At 59.5% G+C, this 25,349-nt stretch overlaps 1 protein-coding gene across 2 annotated transcripts in view; it reads right to left on the bottom strand.

The window, feature by feature from the left end:
* Window positions 1–455: 455 nt before the first annotated feature.
* USP43 (ubiquitin specific peptidase 43) overlaps window positions 456–25,349 on the bottom strand; it is a 175,504-nt gene continuing 150,610 nt past the window's right edge. For both annotated transcript variants that reach the window (XM_034790481.1, XM_034790482.1), the window contains exons 9-15: window positions 16,883–16,986; window positions 9,223–9,300; window positions 7,931–8,060; window positions 7,134–7,482; window positions 6,354–6,512; window positions 4,102–4,260; window positions 456–2,018 (exon numbers count right to left, since the gene is read on the bottom strand). In XM_034790481.1, coding sequence (XP_034646372.1) covers window positions 898–2,018; window positions 4,102–4,260; window positions 6,354–6,512; window positions 7,134–7,482; window positions 7,931–8,060; window positions 9,223–9,300; window positions 16,883–16,986 — 2,100 coding nt within the window. In that variant the 3' untranslated portion in view covers window positions 456–897. The remainder of the gene's footprint in view (window positions 2,019–4,101; window positions 4,261–6,353; window positions 6,513–7,133; window positions 7,483–7,930; window positions 8,061–9,222; window positions 9,301–16,882; window positions 16,987–25,349) is intronic.

Below are 25,349 nucleotides of genomic sequence, written 5' to 3'. Positions count from 1 at the left end.
AGGGCACTGGGGGGGGTCAGTGACAAGGGGCACAGGGCACTGGGGGGTCAGTGACACACAGGGCATAGGGTGCTGGGGGGGGTCAGTGACACAGGGGCACAGGGCATTGCGGGGGTCAGTGACACATTGGGCACAGGAGATTCAAGCTTTGAGGGTTTACCCGACAATCTCTGGAGTGCAGGAACTCCCCAACCCAGGCAGCATCAGCCCAAGAAGCAGACAGACGTTCGGCCCCTCCATAGCCCACCCTCCGTGGGACTCTCTCCCCAAAGTCCCCAGCTCGGTGCTTGTTTGATACGGCTTTAATAGAAAGCTCTGCAAAACCCCAGCGTGTGCGGCCAGCCAGGCCCCCACATACAAAAGCTCAGTAGAAGACTTTATTATTGCATAGACCTTGGTGCGTAAATGATCCCCCCCTTCTCCCCCCTCCCCCCCATCCCCATCCCCATCCCGTCCTTGGTACGAAAAATAGTCGCCTTTTACAAAACAAAAAGCGTCGTTGACGCTGCGTGAATAAAACTCTCTCTGCGTATAGAATAAATACTCTTCCTCTGCTCTCCCCGCCGCTCATTCCCCGCCCCCATCTCAGCAGCCCTGTGCTGGGTGCCGTCCTATTAAGGCATGGGTTGTGCAGGGAGCCCCGTCCTCTACACACTTGAGAGAGACCAGGCATCAGGGGCGTGGCAGGAGACAGCTCCCTTAACAATCCTAGGGAAGGAGAACTGGACCCAGCCCCAGCGGGACTTGGGAACCCAGAGATCAGACCAACGCGGCCTCAATGGACATCACAGCCCCTTGCAGCCTCCCGCTGGGTTTGTCCGTTTCCTCTCTCCGACCCTGGTTGCCCTGGCTTATAGCAGTAGCCGTGCTCGTCCTCCAGCCCCCAGCCGCTCCGGGTTAGAAGCTGGATTCAGGCACTGGTTTCTTCCTGCCCAGGGAGGCCGTGTGGTACTTGACCCTCTGCAAGGTGCCACAGGCCACCTTCTCCAGTGGCACGCTGCGGCTGTGCTGGTGGCCGCTGCTGCCGTTCTTGTAGAGGGAGGCTGACCTGCGCAGCACCCAGTCAGCCTTGCTGTGGATGCTGGCAGAGCTCTGCGAGCGCTTGATGTCCACCTCGGACCGGCTGATCCTGCCGTTGGCCTGGCCCTCCTTGCCCCGCCGGCCCAGTGTGCCGTTGGCCCTGCCCTCACTGATGACGCTCAGGGTGCCATTGGAGAGCGACGTCCGGGAGGAGCCCATGGCTGGCTCCGAGGCGTGGGGCCGCTCTGACTCGCCAGGCTGCTTGGGCTCCTTCTTCAGGAAGCCAGCCCTGAAGATGGTGAACTTCCCTTCCAGCTGCCTCTCAGCCTCAGGGTCCCTGTCCCTGCCGTGCTCCCCGGCCTTGGCGGGGGTTCTTTGGTCGTGGTCCCCGTCCCTGCCCGGTGCCCCTCTGGCCCTCTGGGAGCGGTGTGGGTGGGGCAGGGTGCCCGCGCGGGCCGTCCCATTGGAGCTCACTTTGCTCCCGTTGGTCTTTGGCTCCTCAGCTTTCCAGGGGCCCCCCGCGTTGACGGGCAGTTCTAGCTTCTTGGATGTCCTCTGCGGCTGACCCGCCTCCTCCTTTGGTTTGCTGCTCCTCTTCAGGGTCCCGGCCATCTCGGTGGCTGGGGACGCTTTGCCGTGGCTCTCTGCAGCACCCCCCACAGCACCTGGGGAATTCCCACTCGCCTTACCAGCCCTGCCGGCCCCTTGGTCCTTCCCAGCCGCGGCCGGGTTCTGCGGAGGCCTTGCCGGCACCGGGGTGTTCTCGCTGCCCCCTGTCATGAGGGGGACGATGGACTCGTTGGTGTACCGGGGCCTGCGCCCAGATTCCAGGTATTCCACCAGCTCCCCGGACGCAGCCTGTGGCCTGTCTCTGGCTGCAAAGGACCAACGGAGGGGCACTGGCTTGGTGGCCCCCAGCTTGGTCTTGGTGGGGGACACTTTCATGCTGACGCTGCGCCCCTGAATGCCGCGCACCAGGGGCCTCGACTCAAAGCCTCCTGCAAGAGAAACACAGGCAGGTTGGCGGGAGCCCCCGAGAGCAGAGCAGAGCTGCATGCTGCCCCTTGCGGGGCATCCGGGGCCAGCTCGGGCTGGGCGCAGCTCCTACCAGTGCCGCTGGAGCTGCCCAGGAGTGGCCAAGGGCAGGATCTGGCCAGCAGTGTGGGCTAGTAGCTAGTGACTTTGGCCAATGAATCAGGTGACCTGGGTTCTAGTTAGGGTTGCCAACTTTCTAATCATACAAAACCAAACACCCCTGCCCCGCCCCTTCCCTGAGCCCCTGCCCCTTCTCCGAGGCCCCGCCTCCACTTGCTTCATCCCCCTCCCTCCATCGCTGTCCCCCACCCTCACTCACTTTCACCAGGCTGGGGAAGAGGATTGGGGTCTGGGAGGGAGGTGAGGTCTCCGGCTGGGGGTGTGGGCTCTGGGGTGGGGATGAGGGGTTTGGGGTGCAGGAGGGGATGCAGGGTGTGGGCTCCGGGAGGGAGTTTAGGTGTGGGAGGGGACTCTGGGCTGGGGCAGGGGTTTGGGTGCGGGAGGGGGTGCAGGGTCCCAGCGGCACTTACCACGGCTCCCAGGAAGCGGCCGCCAGGTCCCTCCAGCCCCTAGGCACATGGGTGGCCAGGAAGGCTCTGTGTGCTCCCCTTGCACCTGCAGGCGCCACCCCCGCAGCTCCCTTTCTGGTCAAAAACCGGACACCTGGCAACCCTAGTTCTAGTCCCAGTGTGACCTTGGGTAAGTCACTTCCTGCCTCTGTTTCTCCCCCACCCTTTGTCCATCTAGTCCTGTCCCTTTGGGCGGGGCCTGTCTCTCACTGAATATCCAGTGCCTAGCGCACTGGTGCCAGGGACACACAGACAATGCTAATGATGAGGGCTGGGTCCCAAGAACCTGAATGTTGCCTCTGGTGGCCCATGCGCCACTGAAATCCACCAGCACATTGGGCAGCGTAGGGGACGCGTGCCAGTGCACCTTTGGCCAGCTGTAACTGGTGCATTCGACCAGCAGGTGGCGCTCTGGAGGGACGTTCAGCTGGATGGACCCGCCCCGCCATGCAGGGGAGCACAGCCCCTGATGGGTGGGGCTAGAGCCCTGGCATCTGCTTATGGGGCAGGCCACAGGGGGGCAGTTTTCAGCTTGCCGTGGAGCTAGTCCCGCAGGGGGCCGGGCTGGGGACAGCGCGGCAGAGGTTAATCCTGCGTGCGCCTGGAGCGTGTTGGCTCCGAGCTTCCTGGCTCGGCTAAGTGCAGCCAAGCCTCAGGATGAGGGGAGACTCGCAGGTTCCGGCCTTCGGGGGTGGGGGAAGCTAGAAGACAGGGCCCCTCAAGGCTCCTGCCCCCTTGAGGGTGAATCAATGGAGCCCGCCAGCTTGGCCTGGGTCCATCCCCCTGCCTTTTAACCCACACTTGGGGTGTTTTGGGGCCTGATCCGTGATTCCTGGGGGCTGGTGGCACTGAAATGACCAAAGCAGAAAGTTCACCTGGCCCCCACCCAGCTCCCTGCGAACCTGATTGTGACCCCCCCCCTTGCCACCTGCAGGGTGCTGCCTCTCCCCCATCCCTCCGGCCCATTCCCTTCCTCCGCCCCATGCCGCCAGCCTTGCTGCCCTGCTGTCCCGCTCCTTCCACGACTGTCCCTTCTTCTGTGCCACCCCCAGTGAATGGGCCACTCTTCCCCTGCCGCGGGGCTGGTCTCCCCTCCAGAAGACCCCTCAGACTGTGAGGCCAAGCAGAGACTAGCTGACCCAGCCAGGCCGTGTAGGGGGTTACTGGGGAAAGAGCCCCTGGAGGGAAACAAACTGGCCCCTGGGCTCACAATGTCCTGTCGTGTCCAGACACGGCCTGACACCCCCCACCTAGCACTGCACGGCGCCCCCTTCCCCAGTGCCAGCGAGTCGATTGCCCTGGCTCTCCCCGGCACAGCCCAGACTCCCGCGCTGCAAAGCTCTTGGGGCCGAATCCTGCTCTGCGACCCAACGGAGTCCTGCGGGGGGTGGGGTTGGGGGGGGGGGGAGGCGCTCGACTGGCAGGGCAGAGCACCGGGGTTCACTGCTCCGGGGTCAGGCACAGCAATACCACAGACCTTTCTCCTGGCTGGTTGCGGCGTCGAGGAAGACGGGCGAGTCGGGGACCTTTGGGAGGGAGGGGCAGGCCGTGGAGCTCCGGGACACCAGGCTCTCCCTCTTGCTGCTCCCGCTGAGCCGCGAGAGCCAGTGATCCGACACGGAGGAGCTGGTGGAGCCTGCAGGGGGAACCCAGACAGGCGTGTTACTGGGGCATAGACCCAATGGGGCACTGGGGGCACAGCAAGGGGGGTGGCACCAAAATGCACAACGCAGCCAGCTCCAGCCCCGGCAATGAGCAATCACTGAGATGGAGCTGTCCACAGCTACAGCCTGCAGCTCCCAGGGGCCTCCCTTGCTAGTGAGCCGCTGCCTGAACTTTCCTCCCTGGGTCCCTCTGGGTCAGAGTGGGGCCCCCATGCACCCCTCATGCTGGGATCCCCAGGGAGCCATCTGGGGGGGGGGTGCTGATGCTGGGGAAGGAGAGATCTGCATGCAGAGATGCCACTGGACAGGCCCAGGCCACTGGTTAGGTAGCCAGGTGTCACCGTGGCTTGTTTTGTTGCATTTTGGAGCAAGTGTCAGTAGAGGGCGCCCAATAGCCATTGTATAACTGTGCTGGCCCGGCCAGAGTCAGGGTGGGTTGGTCCCATCCCCGCCCCAGAGGCCAATGGGACCCTGACCAGGGCCTGTTAGGCTCACAGAGCCAGGGCAGCACGGTCCTGACCCATGCTCCAAGCAGTGAGTCCCATCAGGGTCTTGTGGGAAGCCAGCCCACCCGATCCAGCCTCATTCCTTGGTGCCAGTGGCAGCCCCCGCAGTGCCCGATCCCGGGAGGCAGGCGGCCAGCTAGCTCTCACCCCGGCCGACGTCTCCAAAATGGGCCGGGGCGTTGGGAGCCCAGCCTGAGGCACTGAGGGCTTCATTTCCTCTGCAGCTCCGAATGAGGCCAGTGGAGCTGTGGATGCTCAGGCCCCCAGGGTCTCCTCTCGGGCTCCCCAAAACCAAAGGACCTAAGCTCAGTGGCCGCTGATAATAATACATAAAATGGGTATGTGCCATAAAGTGCAGTTACAAGCAACAGCCACAGGGTGGCAGCATAAATAGGACAGCACAATTACCATGCCACAACAGACTAGTAATTTGCAAGGATCTCAGAGCAAATACAGCCTCTGTCAAATCAGAGCGCACGTCTCTCAGGAGGGGTGTGTGTGTGTGTGTGTGTGTGAGAGAGAGAGAGAGAGAGAGAGAGAGAGAGAGAGAGAGAGAGAGAATGTGTGTCTGTGCATGTGCTTTGTGGTTGTGTGAGTATGCATGTGCCTGTGTCAGGGTGTGTACTCTGCTTGCACGGAGGTGGGTGGCTTTGCCACTGTGTGTGTGTAGATGTGTGTGCATGTGCTGTGATTTTGTGCGAGGGTACATGTATGCGCATGTGCTTTGTGACTGTGTGTAGATGCATCCACATGCTTTGTAATTGTGCCAATGTGTGTGCCCTTGTGCTTTGTGATTGAGCGTGTGCGTGCGAGAGAGCCAAAGCATTCAGCGAACAGCCCGTGTGAATTGTCCTTTCCCTCCCCCCGGCTACTCCACACCGGAGCAGCTCAGCAGGATTCAGCTGCCGGCTGATCGTGTTAAAGCCAGAACGGTGTCACAGTGCTGGCCCCGCGGAGCCCAGAGGGGACGGGCCCCAGGGACCCCTCTGACGGGTCAGTCTATGGGGGAGACTCAGCAATGTACTTGTCACAGACAGCCCTAGGCCGAACGCGGGGGGTGGGTTGGCCTGCCGATGCCAATGGCTGTGATTTCCACCCACCCTCCCGGGGACTCGACAGGGCACAGGAGGGTTTGATGCAGCCTGTGTAACCACAGCCACAGCAGCTTTCAGCTCGCTGGCACGGGTAACAAGAGCAGTGCAGCCCATGGGCATGAGTAGCGGCTAATGACCAGCATGCACAGTCCCGTGCTGACGGCCGTGCAGCCAGGTCTCCGCTGCTATTGTTACCCATGCTAGCTAGAGGAAAGCAATCGCAGACGGCTCCCCGTGCAGACACCCTCTCCCAGGGGCGGATGGGCAGCGATGAGCCAGGCTCTGGCCCCCCAGCACTCGCACTGAAGCAGATCCTGGAACAACTCTGCCGAGGGCGTTCCTCCCGGGGAGCCAAGACGCGGCGCCTGCCTTTTGCCTAAAGCTGGCCCTGAGTGGGCCAGGCCTGGGCTCCCCGCAGCAGCACGTCCCCGGGGGCGAGCACGGACGGCAGGGGCGCAGGCCCACCTTGCACGGAGCTGCTGGCAGACCAGCTGGGGATGATGTTCCTTCGCTGGTAGAAGAGGATGTAGGCGCCCCGGGTGCTGACCTCGTCCTCCAGAACCGGCTCCACAGCGCTGTCGTCGTAGCTGTACCAGCGGCTGTCCAGGGAGTTCCTGCAGTAGGCTGGGGCAGAGATCACAGCTGTGCTTAGGAAGGGAGCTCATGAACCGCACGAGGGGTGGAGACGGGGCCCTGGGGGCGCCAGGCTTGGGGTTCAGTCCAGCCCCGCCAGGGTGGAATCCCATTAGCCTGCATCGCTGGCAGGGCCCGTCTGGCTGGGGTCCGCCCCCGCCCGGCCTGGGACTGAAACCGCAGCGAGAGGTAGGCAGGCAGAAGGCAATTCGCCAGCTAGGTCTGGGCCAGCCCAGCTGCTCCAAGGCCCTCCACAGGTAGCATCGCCCCAGAGGTTTAATCACCGCAGCCAGCCAGGACTTCCAGTGTCCTTCCCCGGCTCAAAGCCAGGCATCTCCAGCTGCACAGCGCCCCCTAGCACCAGACTGGGGCATTGGTTAGTACCAACTCGGGGTTAGCACCAACTCACCCGTGTTGTGCCTACCCGCATGGAGCCCTGGAGCACTCACCCGTGTAATGTCCATCCCACACGACGCCCGGTGCACTCACTCATGTAGTGCCTGCCCCGCATGGTGCCCTGGTGCAGTCACCGGCATAGTGCCCGCCCTGTATGGCGCCCTGGTTCACTCACCGGTGAAGTGCCCGCCCTGCATGGTGCCCTGGTGCACTCACCGGTGTAGTGTCCACCCTGCATGCTGCCATGGTGGTTGCAGACGGCGTACAGGTCGTAGAGCGACTCGAGTTGGGAGCTCTCGTGGAGGTACGGCAGCTGCTTCCATGTCGCCCACGGGCCCAGTGCCTGCGTCCCGGCCTGGCTCCTCTTGGCCACGTGGGGCGCCATGTTGAGGCCGCGGAGGGGAAAGCGGACGAGGGTGGAGAGCTTGGTCCTGCGCTCACCCACCTGGCGGAACCTCTTCAGGTGGATGATGAGGATGTCGGGCAGCGTCCACAGGCTCAGCTTCACCACGCCCTGCTGCAGCACCTGGCAGTGGGGGCACCTCCAGGCATCGTCGGGGGCCAGCTGGGGACACAAGACACCATGCCCCAGGCAAGGCTAGGGTTAGCGTGGCCCCAGCAACTGGCCTGGCCATGCCCCCCATGCCCATGGGGAGGGCACTGGGCACCTGGTGCTGCTGCGCATCCCTCCAGCAGGATTTGTCCAGCGGGGCCTGCGACCTGGGTCTGGGCGGGGGAGGGGGGAAGCACAGTCCCCGGTGCCTACCTGCCCTGGCTCGGGCTCAGAGAGGAAGGCTGGGGTTCCCCTCACAGGGTGCGGTGGGCTCTCCCTTCCCTTTGTTCCTGTTCTCCTGCCAGCCCCAGCTGGGCAGCTGGATCCATGCCCTGGGGTGCCCTGCTATCAGCCCAGCACCTGTCCCTACCCCCCAGCTCCAGTGCCCCAGATGCCCCAGCACAAAGGGCGACAGCAGGCCCAGGGTGCACGACCAGAGCCCGCCCTGCATGGCACGTACCTGCTCCTCCTTGGTGTAGAGCTGGAAGCACTCATCTAGTGTGCAGCTGTGCTGCTGCTGATGGGCCTGCTGCTGCAGCCGGACGCTCTCGGTGTCCTGCACCACCTCCTCCTGGATGCTGCCAAACAGACTGCAAAGGCAGGAGAGGAGCTTGGAGGGAGGCAGTATCCACGTGATGGCATCTGGGCAGTGCCATCCATGGGCAGCATGAGAGGAGACAGCAACTGTCCTGCTCTTTCCCAAGCCAGCCTGTGGTATTTGCCTCCATATCCTGAGGCAGTGAGTTCCACAGGTTGAGTTACAGTAAGACCCGTCCTAATTGACCATTTAAGGGATTGGCATGTTGGTTGCCTGGCAGAGGTGGCCTTCTAGTAAAGGCAGAGCAGTTCTCTCCCTAGTGGACAATACTGTCCAGTACAGGGGCTTGAAGTTAGGCGCCCAGGCTAAGATATTCACAAGTGCCAGTGACTTGGGGCCCCCAAGTTGAGATGCCTTAAAGGGTCCTGATTTTCAGACACTACTGAGCCCCCAGACTGTGAAACTCAGCCCCCTTTGAGGTGTCTCAAGTTGGGCCCCCCCAAAATCACCCCATGCTTGAAAACCTTGGCTCAAACTCTGTATTTCGGCACCTAACCAAGTGGCTGGATCTTCACACGTGCTGAGCACCGGCAACCCCATTGGTGTCCTGGGCGCTGCTGGGCACTCAGCCGTCTAACAGGATGAAGTGCCAGCCCAGAGCCAGCTATTCCACGCTCTTCGGTGCAAATCCAGCATCGCTCCATTGAAGGTGCTCCGCTGCTGTTAAACGCAGAGTGCATGGACCCTCACTGTCCTGTGCAAACTGCTCACCGTTAACCCTGCTGTCCAATGGGGGAGACACGGGCAAGTGATTCTTAGCAGGCCAGATCCTGATGTCCTCACTCGGGCAGAATTCCCAGCGGGACAATGGGGACGGTCCCACTCAGACTTTACTCTACCCTTCCATGGGGGGGATTCTGAGGTTGGACCGTTAATAAATAAGACACTTAAGAGCCCAATGAGTTGGTTCTGGTTCTGTTGAGTGAAATACAGAGACCAGGTCCTTGCCCAGGGGGTGGGCACAGGAGTAAGGCCTGAGGCCACCAGGTGGCTACGGACCAAACACTGATGAGAAACGTAAGGGGAACCGAGACGTTTTCTTCCAGCTGTGTTGACCCGGAGTCTCTGATCCCAGCCCGCGGCACCGAGACAGACCCGCTGCCTCTGTGCCCCTGCCACTGCTGCGGACAGGCTCCGCGGCGCTGAGGACTCACCGTTCTTTGGTGTTCGGGTCCCATTCCACCACCAGCTTCACGTGGGGGGGGCTGCCCAGGCCGCCGAACTGCAGCGCTCTGCTGGGACAAGGCCAGGCATTAGCAGGAGGGGCCTTGCTCCGGGCTGTTCCCCTGGGACACAGTACGGGTCGCAGCTGCTAGCCCAGGCCCAAAGGGAAGCTTGAGGGTCGCTGTATTGACCCTGCTAGTAAGGGGTGATCCCCCATGAGAGAGCAGAGACTTCCCAGAGCCCCTCGGGTGCCGGAGGGGAAGGCCCAGGGCACCACCCCTCACCCACTGTCTTCCCCGCACTGGTGGGGCATGAGGCAGGGAAACGGGCCAGGCCGGCAGAGCTCTGGCAGCTACAGGTGTTGTCTGGCAGCAGGCTCTCCGTTCCTCCCCCAGTCCCTGCAGCCATCATGTGAGAACCTGCAGGCAGCTCCGTAGGGCACGGAGCATGGCATGGAGCTGCCCTTCCCTTCCCTGTCAGCCCTCTTGCCCTGACCAGCGCCATGGCTTTTTAGCAGCAGCCTGTGGCTTCCGCAACGTCCCTTCCCCACCTAGGGTTGCCAACTTTCTAGTCATACAAATCGGAACACCCTAGCCCCGCCCCTCCATGAGCCCCCGCCCCTTCCACAGGCCCTGCCCCCGCTCACTACATTCCCCCTCCCTCGGTGGCTCGCTCTCCCCCACCCTCACTAACTTTCACTGGGCTAGGGCAGGATGTTGGGGTGCGGAAGGGGCGGAGGGCTCTGGGGTGGGGCTGGGATTAGGGGTTCAGCGTATGGGAAGGGGGCCTGGGCTGGGCCAGGGGGTTGGAGTGCAGGGGGGGTGAGGGCTATGGGCTGGGGGTGAGAGCTGGGGCCGGGGATGGGTAGTTTGAGGAGCAGGGGGGCTGAGGGCTGGGGGTTGGGGCGTGGGCTGACCTCGAGCGACTCCTGGTCAGAGGTGCAGCGGGTCTAAGGCAGGCTGCCTCCCTGTCCTGGCACCGCGCTGTGCATGTCCCAGAAGTAGCCACCAGGTCTGGGTCCTAGGCGGGGGGGTGGGAGGGGGCAGGAAGCTCCACCCTCCGCTCTCACCCTCATGCACCGCCCCCCCATCTCCCATTGGCAGGTGGAGCCAGTGCTCGGGGTGGGGGCAGCGCACAGAACCCTCGGGGGGCCCCACCCCTGCCTAGGAGCCGGACCTGCTGGCTGCTTCCGGGGTGCAGCGCGGTGCCAGGACAGGTAGGGACTAGCCTGCTTGAGCACTGCCAACCGGACTTTTAATGGCCCAGTCGGCGGTGCTGACCGGAGCCGCCAGAGTCCCTTTTCGACCGGATGTTCCAGTCAAAAGCCGGACACCTGGTCACACTATCCCCATCCCATGGCAGACTGGAGACTGCTGCAGCAAAGGGGCGCCGTACACCGCCAACCTCCCAGACCTCTGCTCTGTCAGCACCATCTCTGGGAAGCTGAGGAACAGGTTCCCAGCCACAGACGCCAGGCCCCCAGCCTGCTTAGAGACAGATGATCATTTCCAAGGTGCTGCTTCTTTAAGGAGCCGTCCCAGCAACACCCTGACCTCTGGGGGTCAATACAAACCCCTTGGCACTTTGCACATCACCTGTCAAGCTATACAAAGGGAACTCCTTAGATCAAACACTAATACGTTCTCCAGCAGTGTTTTCTTTCTCTGCCCATCTGTACAAATCAATCTTTTATTTGTCAGCTTGTGTGTGTCCAGCGAACGCAACGGTTACCAACATTTACTGATAACCCAAGTTTATGGTCAGGGTCACCCAACAGACTGGAGCTGGGACTCGAACCCAGGTCTCCTGAGTCCCTCTCACTGGCCCCCACCCCACATCACTTCAGAGAGCTCCGTCACACTAGCCAGTATACCACTGCAGGACCACTACGGTGCTGCAGGGGAACTGCATGCTGGGTATTGTGTAGCCTGATGTCACCGCTTGCATGGCCCCTGGGCTCCTCCCACTCCCTATGCCCTGCCTGTGGTGTCCCAGCATACACACAGAGACGTTAGATAAAAACACCAAATGCCCCTGCTGGAAGGTCGCACTGTAAAGCGACTGTATTTCTTAGAATCCAGACCAATAACACCCAGTGACCAAAACCAGAGACAGACAAAGCAGGCTGCTCCCGAAGGCAGTGAGGCTCTACTCACCCACCTTGTTCCAGGCTGGCTCTTCCCAGACTGACTTGGATGGCTGACTTCCCTGCAGAGCCCCGTAGCCTGCAAGCAGGATATGGAACGTCCTCTCCATCCAGCTCTTAAAGCGATACCATGCAATTCCAACAGAGTCCTCAACACACCACGGGGCCCAGTCCTCTCCCCTCACTGTGTGTGTCGGCTCGGCTTTGTGCCTGCTCTCACACTGCTCTCCTCGCCTGCAATGCTGCCCCCAGCTCCTGCCTGAATCAACCCTTCCCGCCTTCTGCCCATATCCATCTATCCTTCCCCCCACCCATCCTGCATTCGCCACCAGGGTAGCCAATGCCCAAACCCTCTCTCCCCCGGATTGCTGTCAGACTGCCAGGGCTTGGAGGCAAGGACTGTGTTTGTAAGTTACTGGCACTGTATCAGTGTACATTAACGTGAAGAGTAGTCACGGGAGATGGATGCATTCAGATGAAGTGCCAGGGAAAGACACATGAAGAGGGAGAAGAAACGGGCTCTCAGGTGGGCAGCGAGAGGCACAGCTTCCTTGCACTGTCAGTTCTATGGGGTGGGGACTGTCTTTTTGTTGTGCCTTTGTGCAGCGCCTGGCACGACGGCGTCCTGATCCGGGACAGGGACCCCTAGGCACACCCATGGTACCAATAATTATGAATAATAATTATTATCCCGCTGGCTCAGATGGGACGAACCAGCAAGGGGGGTGGTTTATAAATATGCAGCCGGATCCCTTCTACTGGGAGAAGGGGAGGTCTCCGTGAAGGCCAGGCAGGCAGTGATGTGCTGGGGAGACGACTTCCACGAGGCACGGGAGCCGGCGTCAGCAGGCGGCCATCCTGCCTTCTCCACTGGGCTCCCTGGCACGGCTGTGTGACCAGCTGCTGTCGCCGACCAGACGAGAATGCCCGGAGCAAAGGGGGCGCGGGGGCCTGCGTGGGAGCCCTGGTCCGTGCCTATGTTAGTTCTCAGCGAGCTAAAGGACTGTCACATCCTCAGGACAGCTGGAGGCGCAGGGCGGGCTCCCGGGCTGGCAGCTCCAAGCTGCTGTGACGGGGCAGACAGGCGATGGGGAGCAGAGCTGTGGAGAAACCCCACCTACTACGGCCCCCGAATCACAAGGCAGCCCTGGCAGGGAACGAGAGGCTGCAGTGTAATCCCCAGAAGGGCCAGTAGGTGGCAGACTCCTCCCAGACAAGCGGCTTGCTCCATCATCCAAGTGGGCACTGGAGGGGTGAGCGGGTCCTCTGAAGGTGATGGAGGTCTGCTCCCACATCCCGTTGTCAGGAGCAGACCGAGCAGATGCCCAAGTGCTAGGCCCCATGTGGCCGGGCTGGTCCCATGTGCCCCGTGGCTGCACCTGGAGGAGACTGATGGAGTTTGCACGCAGGGTGTTTGACACGGAAAAGGAGAGCGGAGCCTCTGAAATCTGCTCCCCTCAGCCACGCCCAGCCCCTGTGAGCGACAGTGACACTCCTCACACCTGCCAGCTGCTCCAGCACTCCTGAGCCAGCGGCGGGGCCAGGAGAGGGCAGGGCCCCCAGTGCTGTTAGTCCGCGCACGGCACCTTACTGAGCATATTACACAGCTGACAACAGGAGGCGCAGGACGTGACTGTTCCCCCGGGGCTGGAGAGCGAGGCTGCTGGGGTGACTCCTGTCCCTTGGGCTGGGCCTGGCTCCCTGCTCCGGTGTATGGGGCACGTGGTGCTGGGACCCTGTGTGCTAGGTCAGAACAGCACTCGCTCAAATTTGCCCCGTCCGCTCTCTGTCATGATGGGGGGAGCCAGGCCAAACCTGAGCAGTGCTGTGACCCCATGAGCTGGGTCACAGCGCCCGGAGCAGGCCTCAGCCCTACGGGACAGGAGCTGCTGCTGCTGGGTGATCTCCAGCCCACCACCCATCGCCCCCGGGCTGCACACCCTGGCTCTAGTCTGACAGGGTCTGGCAAGTTTTCAAGTGTGACAGGGTGTGTAGAGAATACAGCAGTGCAAAGGCACTAGTGCAACAGGATCCCTCAAGAATACAGCAGTGCAAAGGCACTAGTGTGACAGGATTAGTTGAGAATGCAGTGGTGCAAAGGCACTAGTGTGACAGGATCATTGTACACTGTACAACGACACCAAGTGACCCAGTGGCAGCATTAATTCCTGTGCCCAGTGGATCACAGTTGCCACCTTCCCTACACTAACTAGAGAACAGCTTGTCTATCAGTGCTGGTATCGTGTTGTGTGTGCTGCAGTAACTGCAGAGGGATCCCCACTGGAACCACAAATCCTGGCTGGCCATCCCAGCTGCCAGGCCGAGTAAAAAAGTTCACCTGGAACAAGCAAGTCATTGCCTAGAAGAACTAAAGAGCTGTGCTGGAGTGGAGGAGTGGTGCTGAACCTCGGCCGTCTGCCTGACCTCTCCTCCCCAGAACGCTGATGCCCGTCACAGTGTATTTAGAGGCAGAGTGAGGCAGGTACAGGATACAGCAGCAATTTCTCCCTGCTTAATTAGTGGCTGCAGAGAGGACAAGAACCCATTGCAGGTTAGCAGGGACCATCAATAACAGCCAGCCAGCTGATTCAGGGTATGCTTCAGGCAGCAATGTTACACAGGCACTTGCAGGTGGGCGCTGATTTCAGGACACGGAGTGGAGGCCAGTTACCTCCATCCCCAGATTTCTCGCAGAGCTAAGCAGACAGGAGAAACCAGCTCCCAAAATGTACTGGCCAGTGCTGGGTGCTAGGCTGGCTCCCCGCTGTCACGAAATTCACGCTGCCTTTTTCCCGTCTGCTAAAGGGACACTGCCAACCACTGGGGACCTACAGGGGACAGGGGAAGCAGGAGCGGCGCCAGGGATTTTGCCGCCCTAGGCGACAGCGCTCCTCCTCTGAGCATTCAGCGGTGGGGGTCCTTCCGCTCTGCGTCTACGGGGCACTTCGGCGGCGGGTCCCCGAGCGAGTGAAGGACCCACCGCCGAATTTCCGCTGAAGACCCGGAGCGGAAGGACCCCCCGCCACCGAATTTCCGCCGAGGGCGGCAAAATGCCGCCCCCCAAATCCTGCCACCCTAGGCAGCCGCCTAGGGTCGCCTAGTGGAAGCACCGGCCCTGAGGGGAAGAGACCAGCCAGATTTCCAGGCATGTTCGGCGCCCAGCAGCTCTCCTGGCGACACTTATGGCCATGTCCTCAAAAGAGCTCAAAATGCAGTGTGCAGAGCGCTCCCAAACCTTGGGCACTTATTCAGGTGCCTAAGCAGAAACTGAGCTCTGCTGGCCATCCAAGCCCAGGGGTGGGTGTCGAGCACTGGGGAACCAGGCCGGATATGAGCAGGGGGCTGTGATGTTATTGTTAGCACAACATACCAAGGAGCAGAGTTTGGAGCCTGGCCCGGCCGTGCCGGGTATCCGGACACAGCAGCCCCAGGGGGCTAGGGCATGGAAACTAGGAAGGGAAACTGACTAGAAACTGCGTGAAACTGACCAGTGCCCTACCTGAGCTCAGAATGGGAACAGCTTACAATAGTGCTGATCACTTACAGGGTGTTTTCTGCCTGTAGATCTAAAAATGCTTTGCAAATATGTGCCAGCATCATTAACCCCCATACGGAATGGGAAAGAGAGGGGAAGTGAGGCAGAGAGGGGAAGTGACTTGCTCGCAGTCACATGGAGAGACAGTGGCCGACCCAGGGAAAGGCTCCAACTCTCCTGACCCCTGCTCAGGTGTGTAACTCCTAATGCACGCTGCCACTCCACTACATCAGCCTTTAGACTCCACTTTGCTCCCACAGCTCCCCATGACTCCACTCTCACATCAGACAGTGACTGCTGACCCCCACAAGGAGTCACCAAAAACAGGCAGCGGAGACAAAGAGCTCATGTTCTTTCCATCTCCCAGCGTCCCACCTGGGAGCCTGCAGCCAGCTCTGAGGGACACTTTGCTTGACAGATGCACCAATGAGATGCAGCCAGTGCCAATGGAACAGCCATGGCAACCGCACGACAGCAAAACCATCAGCCCCAGCCGCTGGGAGCAGAGGATCGATATGTACAGCACCGAGCGCCTGGGGCAGTGAGGAGTTGCCCTGTGGAATCCAGTACCTGGGCAGCATGGTGATGGGGCTGGTTCTCCCAGGCAGCGAGCGCAGCACAGGCAAGGGCCTGATCATAGAATCATAGAATATCAGGGTTGGAAGGGACCTCAGGAGGTCATCTAGTCCAACCCCCTGCTCAAAGCAGGACCAATCCCCAGACAGATTTTTACCTCAGTTCCCTAAGTGGCCCCCTCAAGGATTGAACTCACAACCCTGGGTTTAGCAGGCCAATGCTCAAACCACTGAACTATCCCTCCCCCCCCATGGAAGCCTGCTGGTGCTGCCACAATGAACCTCCTCAGACACATGGGGCAAGTGTCCCCAGCAAAGGCGCCCTGTTGCTGGAGGGGCTGATGGTGGGTCTCCCAGGCCTGCTGCTGCTCCCATCACGTGGGGCCAGCAAGGAGCAGAACTGGGATTTCCACTGAGGGAAAGCCCTAGCCACAGTGGGGGACTTAAGTCCTGAGCCCAGGCTCAGAGCGTCAGCGGCCTCCAGGGCGTCAGACTGTAAAATACAGCTGGGCACTGACTGCGGAAGGAACCAAGGCAGGATTTTCTTTGCCGCAAAGCAAAGACAGCGAGAAATGCTTCCAGATGAATACCATAACAAATCCACGCCCAGAGGGGCCTCACCCCGCTGCACGCCATGGCCGCTCGCGGCTTGACAGGGCAGCAGGAACAGAAGCTGGATCCTGCTGCTTCCCACGACACAGGCCCTGCAGTCCAGCTACAGGAGAATCTTTATGAGTGCCTAGCAGTCCAGAGCCTATGACACACAGCTGAGCAGTTCTGATTGCACCCAGCAGAGGGCAGCGCTTTCACCAACACCCTGGCCAGCTGATGACATTGCACGGTGGGAAATGAACCGTCTGAGGCACTCAGAAAGAAAGAACCGCCCGACGGAGTGCCTGCTAGTGACACTCGCAGAGTGCTCATCGGAGGCCTGGAGGCCTGCTAGGAGGTCGGCACAGGCCTCGGGTGAGGAGGCACGTGGCAGCAGGTGCATGCAGGAGGGGAAAGCCCAGCGCTGGTTGGGGAGCAGCAGAGGGTATTCTGCATGTCTCACTTCATATGAAACCTAGGCCTGACCAAGGCCATTGTCCCTCAGCTCCCTAGGCCTGGCCCTGGCTATGGTCCCTCGGCCCCCTAGGCCTGGCCCTGGCTACTGCCTCTTTGGCCCCACAGCTCAGGTTCTCGAAATGAAAGCAGGCCCGTGGCTAACCCCATGGCAGGGGGTAGCTGTGCGCTCCAGCCCCCTGCTCCAGGGGACACTGCGGGGCTGGGAGAGTGTCCAGCTCAGGAATCAGCAGCTGGGCTCATGCAGGGAGAGGACAGTGAGGGCTCCAGACCCGTCCCTGCTCGGTCAGCCGCTCCTAGGCCCTGTCCTGGCGGGCGAGGTCTCTTACCTGTCGACTGCAGGGTGGTAGAGCGGCCTGCTGTCCTGAGGGGAGAGATAGCTGCATGCCACGGAGCCCCCGGCAACCCGCACCCGGAACAGGTCCCCCACGCCCTGCAAAAGAGAAACCCCGAGGGTGAGAATCCCTGAGCTGGCGAGTGGATCCCTGACCCCAAGGGGCCAGCGCCTGGCACCGGGGCTGACAAAGGGCCACAGGGCTGAGCGGGAACAGGAGGTGCCTAGGGACCAGTCAGGCAGGGCAGTGAGATGTGTGGCATGCAGGCTGTGAGGAGGAGACACATGGGGTGGCACTAATGAAAGAGCAGCCCCAGCAGAGCTGCCCCACGAGGATGCCCTGCCCAGAGAACCAGCTGCGAGACAACCCCGGCTGGTCTCGGGGGCCATGGGGCCCCTCCTGGGACAGCCTCTCCAACTTACCTTTATTTATACAGCACCTTCCCACTCAAAGCACTTGCCAGACCACAGGAGAAATGCGGCTGCTGCTGGGGAGGAGCGCAGTCTTTGCCAGCGAACTGCTATGCCATATTTCAGAGGAAGCGTAGCCTGGTGTCTCTGGCTGACACGGCACACTGGGGGAGTCAGGGACGCACCCAGGATAAAACAGGGCCAGGAGGCACCAGGTTAATGGCCTGATTCCTGCAAGCCGCTGCATGGATGGAGAAGGCACATTGCATGCTGGGATTGGCTGTCTCTGTTGGAACCCCATGGCCTGCCTTTGACTCAGGCAAACACCCCGTCCCCTCACCCGTCACGGAAAATCAATGTCCAGAAAAAAAATCCCTGGCGTCCCCTGGCTGCTCATCCTCAGCCGCCCCCGGGGCTCACTCGTGCCACACTTCGGCTGGGGGATTGACCTAGGTGACACGCTACCCGGCTCTGGGCTGACGCTGGGTTCAGTGCGTGCATTCACCTCCCAGCTGCCTGGGAATTCAGGTGCTTCACCTGCGTTAATCCGGCCGGCTGAAGCAATTGAAGATCGTTGGAGGATTTCAAACACCCGGACTCCACCGGCTCTCGTATTGTGGGGACGACAGAGGCTGAATGGTACCGCGCTGCAAAGGTTGTAAATACACGCAGCTGCTGTGCAAGCTTCTCACACCCCTCTGCTAGCATCCCTCCGGGCTGTGCTGTGGCCCCGCCTGCTAGTCCAGCCCAGGGCCCCTCCACACGTGGGCCAGCGCACCTCAACACCAAGCAGGATTTCATTCCTGGGCCCCCCATGTAAATTCGCCAGTGTGCTGCAGTCCCGAGCTGCAGCACTCCTGCCGACAGAAGCCATGGGCCCCCACCCACAGCTCTGCCAGTGCCTCTCAGACAACCCCCAGCACTCCGAACTGCTCCCGCCCTAGCACTCTCAGACACCTCTGCCAATGCTCCTCACTCCCAACCCGCAGCAACCCCTGAGCCTCTGCTGAGCAAAGACGGAACCATCAGCTCTGGCCCTGCAGCCCCAGCCCGGGCTCTGAAATTCCCTTCCCGGGAAAACTTGCCAAGTTAACACATGACTCGGGCTCAGCTGGAATCTGGGCCCGCTGGAATCAGTGGGAGTCTTGCTGCAGGCAGGGCTGGACTAGGGAAGTGAACTTGAGCTGGTGCGGGGTAAGAAGGTGAAGCAATGGCAGCACCCAGGTGGCAGTGGATGAAGCTAAGGACTGGACAATGAGACACAGAGTCTCTCCCACCTCGCTCGCTGCTTTGGGCCAGCCTGGCACTGCTCATCAGTCCTAAAGTCACTTGGAAAATGGGCCAAACACAAGGTGTCTCCTCCCATTCCAGTCCACGTATAACCCAATGGGGACTGGTGGCTAGGCACTAGGATGGGATCTCTGTGTCTCTGTTTCCCCTGCAAGCTCCTCATGGCAGGGATTGTGGCCATGTGTCTGTACAACCCCTGGCTCGGCTGGGACCTCTGGATGCTACCGGAATACAGCTAGAACAGCCATCACCTGCGGGGGGCCCACATACAGCGAAGCCGAAGTAAGTGCCCGAAGCCATTTGCTCAGCCAGATGGGCCCCCAGATGGATTCTACGGCGCCCTCACTCGTGATGTCTTGGGGCAGGCCTGGTGCAGAGGTGTATTTTCCAGCCCTTCCCCCTGCGCTGCTTACAGTTTCCCCATTGTCATGTGAGCGGATTCATCTGGGGCCATCTCCCTCCCCCAGTGATGATGTTTTGTCATATTTTGTCGGCGTTTCATTAGCCAATCCATCCCAGCTTTCATTACCGCCGGCCCCGCATCCTTCTGACAGGGACTGTAATGAGAGCTGAAGCGGGGACAAAATGAATCCATTAGGGTGACAATATTCAGCTTGTAATCTCACGTTCCTCTAAACATGCATTAGAGACAGAGCGCGCGTCCCAGCTACACGGTCCAGCTCCCTGCAGCAGCACAGCCGTTCCTGGGTGTGAAAACGGAGCAATCAAACCGCACCTTCCTTTCCAGGATCTCAAAGCACTCACAACCACTCAAGTATTTCCCTCTCACAACCCTCTGGGAGGCAGGGCTCACGCTCCCCACTTTATTGATGAGGAAAATGAGGCACAGTTTGCAGGTTCCTCGGTTTCCCCATCAATGAGACAGGAATGACACTATTTACCTGCTTCAGCAGGTAGTTCTGAGGGTTAATTCGCTAATATTTGTACCGGACACTGACACGTACAATATGAACAGTGTGTGCTGTTATCTCATAGCCTCCCGCATTCCATCTGGGAACGAGTGCTGGAGACCTCCAGTTCCATCCCCCGCGCCCAGATTTGCTGCAGTATAAATAGCGCCTCGTAGCACAATCAATGCGCTAGGGTCAAAAGCCATTCTTCAGATGGTATGAGACACAGTCTGCTCTCAGCGACGCCAGTGCAGCCCCACTGGCTTCAAAGGGGAGAAAAGAATCCAATTTTCACCTTTTAATAGCTTTCAAGGTCCTGCACAGAACCCAGTCAGGAGCTTATAGAAAACGGAAAGGCTCCTTTATCACTGAAAGCACCTGGTCGGCCGCATTGTAGGGACGCTGCCTGCTCTCTCCCAGCACACATGGGACTGAGCTGACCAAATTCTCCACACGTCATGGGCCAGATCCTCCTTAACCCACTGACTGCAGCCAGGGCCGGCTCCAGGGTTTTTGCCGCCCCAAGCAGCCACCCCCGCCCCTTGCAAAACAAAAACCAACCAAACAAAAAAGCCGCGATCGTGATCTGCGGCACTTCGGCAGGAGGTCCTTCGCTCCGAGCTCCACGGTTCATTCCAAGCCCCAAAAACCTTCCCTGCAGGAACTGGGGGCATGTCTACACAGCAGCCGGGTGATGTCATTCTCAGCTTGGGCAGACAGACACACGCTAGCTCTGCTTGAGCCAGTGCACTAAAAAGAGCGGTGTGGCTGTGGTGGCCTGGACTACCTACCCAAGGGTGATCCCATCCCAGAGAAGGTGTGTACATGGGTGGCTAGCCCGTGCCACCCCCCCATGCTGCTACTTTTCAGCACGAGCTCGATGAAAGCAATCACATCCCCCAGCCGGCGGGTGGGCATATCCCACAGAAGCCGAACTGGATCGTCTTTGCCCTGGGAGGGGCCGTATGAGTTAGCAGAGCATCCTCCAGGATTCGTGAGGAACCCCATAGACGAACTCCAGAAGGCAAAGTTGCCTACAGCCATTGTGGAAGGTCCTTGCTGGCTGCTCTGAATACCTGACAGGAACAGTCGCACATGGGAGTTAATGACAGCAAAAGAAGAGTCTGGTTAGCATGCCCAGAGAACTCATCCAGCCCGTGGGCATGTACACCACAGCGCTAGCCCCCATCCACAGCACACGAGGCGTTAGACTCTCACAGCTCACAGAAGCACTGCAGGTTTGCACAAGCTATTTTAGCAAGGTCCGAAAAAACTGAGGGGTGGGTTCCCGCTGCCCAAGCAGGCTGTGAATGGGATGGTCCCGTCTGGACGCAGTGACCGTGTTACACTTTCCCCAGGTACTTTCAGTCTGAATACCTGAATAGCTTTTCTATTAGATGAAGGAAAGCAACCAGCAGAGAGTGATCGAACAGACCGTCTCCCTGGCAGAACAAGCAGTATGTTACCCAGTCTATCACTCCGCACCTGCACTAAACAGAGGACAAGTCCCCATGAGAAGGGGGGGTAGACAGCAACAGAACCACATCCTCTTCCAGTCACCACTACCTAGCCCCCAGAAGAAATGTGCAGAGACAAGGCAGATCTAGAGGGGCAGTGCTAAGGGGATTGCAGAAAAGGCACAGGAAAGCTCTGTCCTTTTCCGGTATGACCTCAAGCAAGTCACTGAGGCAGGTAACTAAGTCCATAATTAGGCACCTAACCAAATGGCCTAGTTCCCAGAGGTGCCAATTTCATCTCTGCCTAGGGCACTAGGCTGAAATTCCCCCTTCTGCACAAAGCCCAAGGCACCTCAGCAGTCCCGTGTACACCCTGGGAAGGCTGGAGTTTCCCTTGGTCTGCCCAGTCGTGGCTCAGGTGTATGCAACAGGGAATCATGGGATGTGGGTGCCAATCTGAGGGAGGCGGGAGAGAGAAACAGCTGCCAAATGTTCACTGTTGCACCAAAGAATGGAACATTCCCCTGACGATAATATTACCCAGGATTTTGCAAGCCCCTTCCATCAAGGATCTCCTGGGGCTTGGTGTCATCTCCATTTTATATACGGAGAAATGGGTGCACAGAGAAATGAAGCGATGCAGGAACCTATGCAGAAAAACCAGCAAAATAAGGTTAATGGGACTTGAGCTGCATTTCCTGGAATGAATCTGTCCCTGGTCTGGGTAAGGAGTGAAAGGCGCCATTCCCGACTAGACCGAGGAGGATTTGAAGCTGGGCCCTCCTGGATCCAACAAGGCCATTTGCTATATTTCCCCACAGAGCACCAAAAAGTCCTTGTTTCTGGATCTATTGGAGAGGGCATCTGCCAACGGTGCAAAGAAAAGGTTCTGTGGAAGAAAGGCTCAGAGACAGAGACAGAGAAAGAAGGTCAGGACTGGGGCAGCAGAAGGCCTGAGGACGTACAGTACAAGCTGTAGAGGGACAGACATACATGGGGCTTTCACGTAGGGAAAGGGAAGGTGGGAACGTCTAGACTGGGAAACAGCAAAGCTCCTCCTAGACGCTACCCAGCACAGGCTGGGAACCAGTAATGCTGTGCTTGAGTGCTCAGTCCTCAGTCAGAGAGATGCTCATCTCCACTCCTTCAGAAGGTGCCGTATTTCTCTGATGGTTCCACTGTCCCTAGCACCCGGGGATCAGACCAGCCCAAGAAAGGGGAAATAAGATGAGATCCAGTGGGGAAAGATACACCAATGGGCCTCTCTCACGCCAACTGTCATTCCCCTTTGGGCCAGTGGCCAACAGCTGGTGCGGCTGAGTATTGCGAGCTCTTCAGGGCAGGGCGTGTGTGTATTTGTACAGCAACTAGCACAATGCGGCCTTGATCCTGACTGCAGCCTCCAGACACTGTGGTAATACCTATAACGAATCATTAGATCTGGTCAGAAATGGGGGTGGGGGAGTTACCCTACGCACTGGCACGTCCTTTCTCTCTCACTTCGGTGGAGTGAGCCCCCATTGAGAAGCATCCGTGCTACGGGGCTCTGCGAGCTGCTGGCCCCAGCCTTGGAATCTGAGCGCCAACGTGCACATGAAAAGCGGCAGCTGGCATCATCGCCCCTTCAGTCTGTCTTGCACGCTGGTCTGGGTGGGCTCTAGTGCTGGGTGGAAGTTCTTGTTCCAGCTGGACTGGTTCACTCGTCCTTGTGCCAGGGAAGGGCACATGATTACTATGACGATGACCCATGCTCCTGCCCCAGGACATTATTTGGCGCTCTGAGGATCCAGGCGCTTCAGAAAATACCCCTGCCCATTTCCCTGGCATGCACTGGTCTGCAGCAGGCAGCCAGGCACTGGCTTGATTTTCAGCACACGCAGCACCGAGCCAGGCAGCCTCAAGGCACCGCGTGACAGATCGGTCCTCCAGCTCCACAGGAGGAGATGAAACAGCCCGAGTGCAAACAATGACACGGATTAGAAATGATCAAAGACACCCACCATCCATCAGCACCAGGCCCAGCCACCCCTGAGACAGAGGGAACCCGGCATGAGGGAAACGGTCTTCATCTCCTGTGCGACGGGCTAATCCAGGGCCTCTGAGATACGGCAGAGGAACGGAACCAGGATCCGGCGATTGGCCAAGTCCTAGTGAATAATGGTGAATATGATCCCGCTGACGCCAGAGAGGCCAAGTCGGCCTGTTTATTAGTGACTCTTTTTTCATCGTTCAGCCAGCTCTGGCTGGGGCAACGGGAGCCCCCGGCGGGGTTCTCCCCCCTCAACTTTTCCAACATCTCCTGGGGGAGATGCTCCAGGAGACGGACGGCTCATTCATGGCCTGTGATTGCTCCACCCTGCTTAGTGCTGGACACACGCCAAAATGTTCCACGTGTCTCCGAATGGAGCCGAATGCCTTTGGCTCGGACATCGCATGAGACGGCTAGGAAAGTCCCAGCCACTTAAAGACCATGTGGCTTGTGCTAAATCCCGACTAACGGGCAGGCAGCCTTTGAAACAGATTGGACTGTCCTGGTATGGCCAAGCTTCACCTGCTTCCAGGTCAACACAGCTGACGGGTCTGACTTGCCCACCCCGGTGTGTGGCACTGGTGTGAGAGGAGAGCCAGGCTCTGAAGGCTCTAACCAGCCCCTGACGTTTGGGAGCCAAGCTCTACGACTGGCCTCTGACTCTGCAATGCACTGAGCCAGCAGAGACTCTCAGGTGAAGAGCAGCTCCCTGGACATGGCAAAGGGGCACCCGCGAGCACCGAGCAGCGGAGTCAGGTCTGCCTGTGCTGTGCCAGAGCTGGGGCTGACGAGAGGCCTTCAGTCCGACGCCTGTCGCCAGCGCGTTTCTGAGCACAACAAGGCCCTTGAGTTAGGGAGAACATTACTGTAACTCAGATGCCAGCTGATGCGTTGCTGGTGGATTGGGCCAGGCTACCCTGCCCTCATCGTGGGCACCAGGAAGGTCCTGTTCTCCCAACAAGCAAACTGCACGGAAAGAAAGTAAGAAGCTTCCCCCTTCCCTGGCCAGGATGTGAATATTCAAAGACTCACGCTGTGCCAGCATGAATATGTATGAGCCTGAGGCAGAGAGGGCTCCGCAAGGCATATAGTGCAGCTCAGAAATACATGGCTTTCCCCAAATCCCTACCCGTAATTAGAGCAGATGTCAGCCAGCTAAGGGCACCTGGGCTGGACCTGTGCTGCTGGCCGACTTCCCAGCGCAGCCAGCTAGGAATGCGGCCCTCGGCCTGTGTCGGGGCACACTGCTCTGCTCCTGCCTGGGGAGAAGGCTCTGCTTCACCGGAGCGATGGTAGGGGAATGGGATCAGAGGAAGGATGGTCCAGTGGTTAGAGCACTAGCCTGGGTCATAGGGGACCTGGGCTGAATTTCCAGCCCCTGATTTCCTGTCTGACTATAGCCAGGTCCCTTAGTCTCTCCATGCCTCAGTTTCTCACCTGTAGGACAGGGATAGTTGCACTGTCCAGCCGTACAGGAGTGGGTGAGGACGAGTACGTTAAGGATTGTGAGCAGCTCAGATGCTATGGCAATGGGGCCAGAGAAGTGCCCTGGACAGAGGGGGCAGTGCTCGGATTTCCACAGGACGGCAAAACCCCAGCAGTTAGGGGGACTAGACCCTCAGAGATATGGAATGATCTTTTGCACCCCAACCCACACACGAGATGAGTCCCAATGACTTTACATAGCCCACAGTCTCCTGCCAGCCATCGCGCTGTGGCCCCCATGGTATTTATCTGTGGGGGTTGCATACCGGCCTCCACACGTGAATCGCCAGCAGTGGGTATTGTAGGGAATGGGCATCTCCCCACGTGTCTTGGTGGCTAAGCCACTGACCCCCAGTTGCCCCCCCCCGGGCTACTGCAGCCTTCTCCTATCTGCTCTTCCCAGTACCCACCACAAGCCACCACCAGGCTGCCCAAAATGTCACGTCAAGATTGTCTTCTTCACCACCACCATCACCCCCCCACACCTTTGCTCCCTCCGCTGGCTTCCTGCTGCCTTGTATATCAAGCTCAAATGCCTTGTCCTGGGCTCCAAGGCCCCGCCCCAATGTGCCCTGCCCCACACCTCTGCCCCATCTTCTGCCGCTTGCCCCATGGGACAGGTGGTTTCTGGTGCACCTGGGAAAGCACATCCTGATCTCTCACCCCCTCAGGACAAAGACTGGGATTGCTTTAGGGAAATTCCCCTCTCCCCAGCCTTATCCCAAAGGTGGGGGCCCAGGGGACACTTAGCCCTGGCAGACGCTCATGCCCATCTGGATGGGCACTGAGAACATCAGGGGCAGTACACTGCAGTTCCCCAGCCCTTGGTTTGCATGGACAGTCTGTACGTGGCAAGTGCCAGGAGCCCCACACCCAGCA

Source organism: Trachemys scripta, chromosome 14 (genome assembly GCF_013100865.1).
Source record: "Trachemys scripta elegans isolate TJP31775 chromosome 14, CAS_Tse_1.0, whole genome shotgun sequence".
Classification (NCBI taxonomy): domain Eukaryota; kingdom Metazoa; phylum Chordata; order Testudines; family Emydidae; genus Trachemys; species Trachemys scripta.
This window is presented reverse-complemented; position numbering and strand designations above follow the sequence as displayed.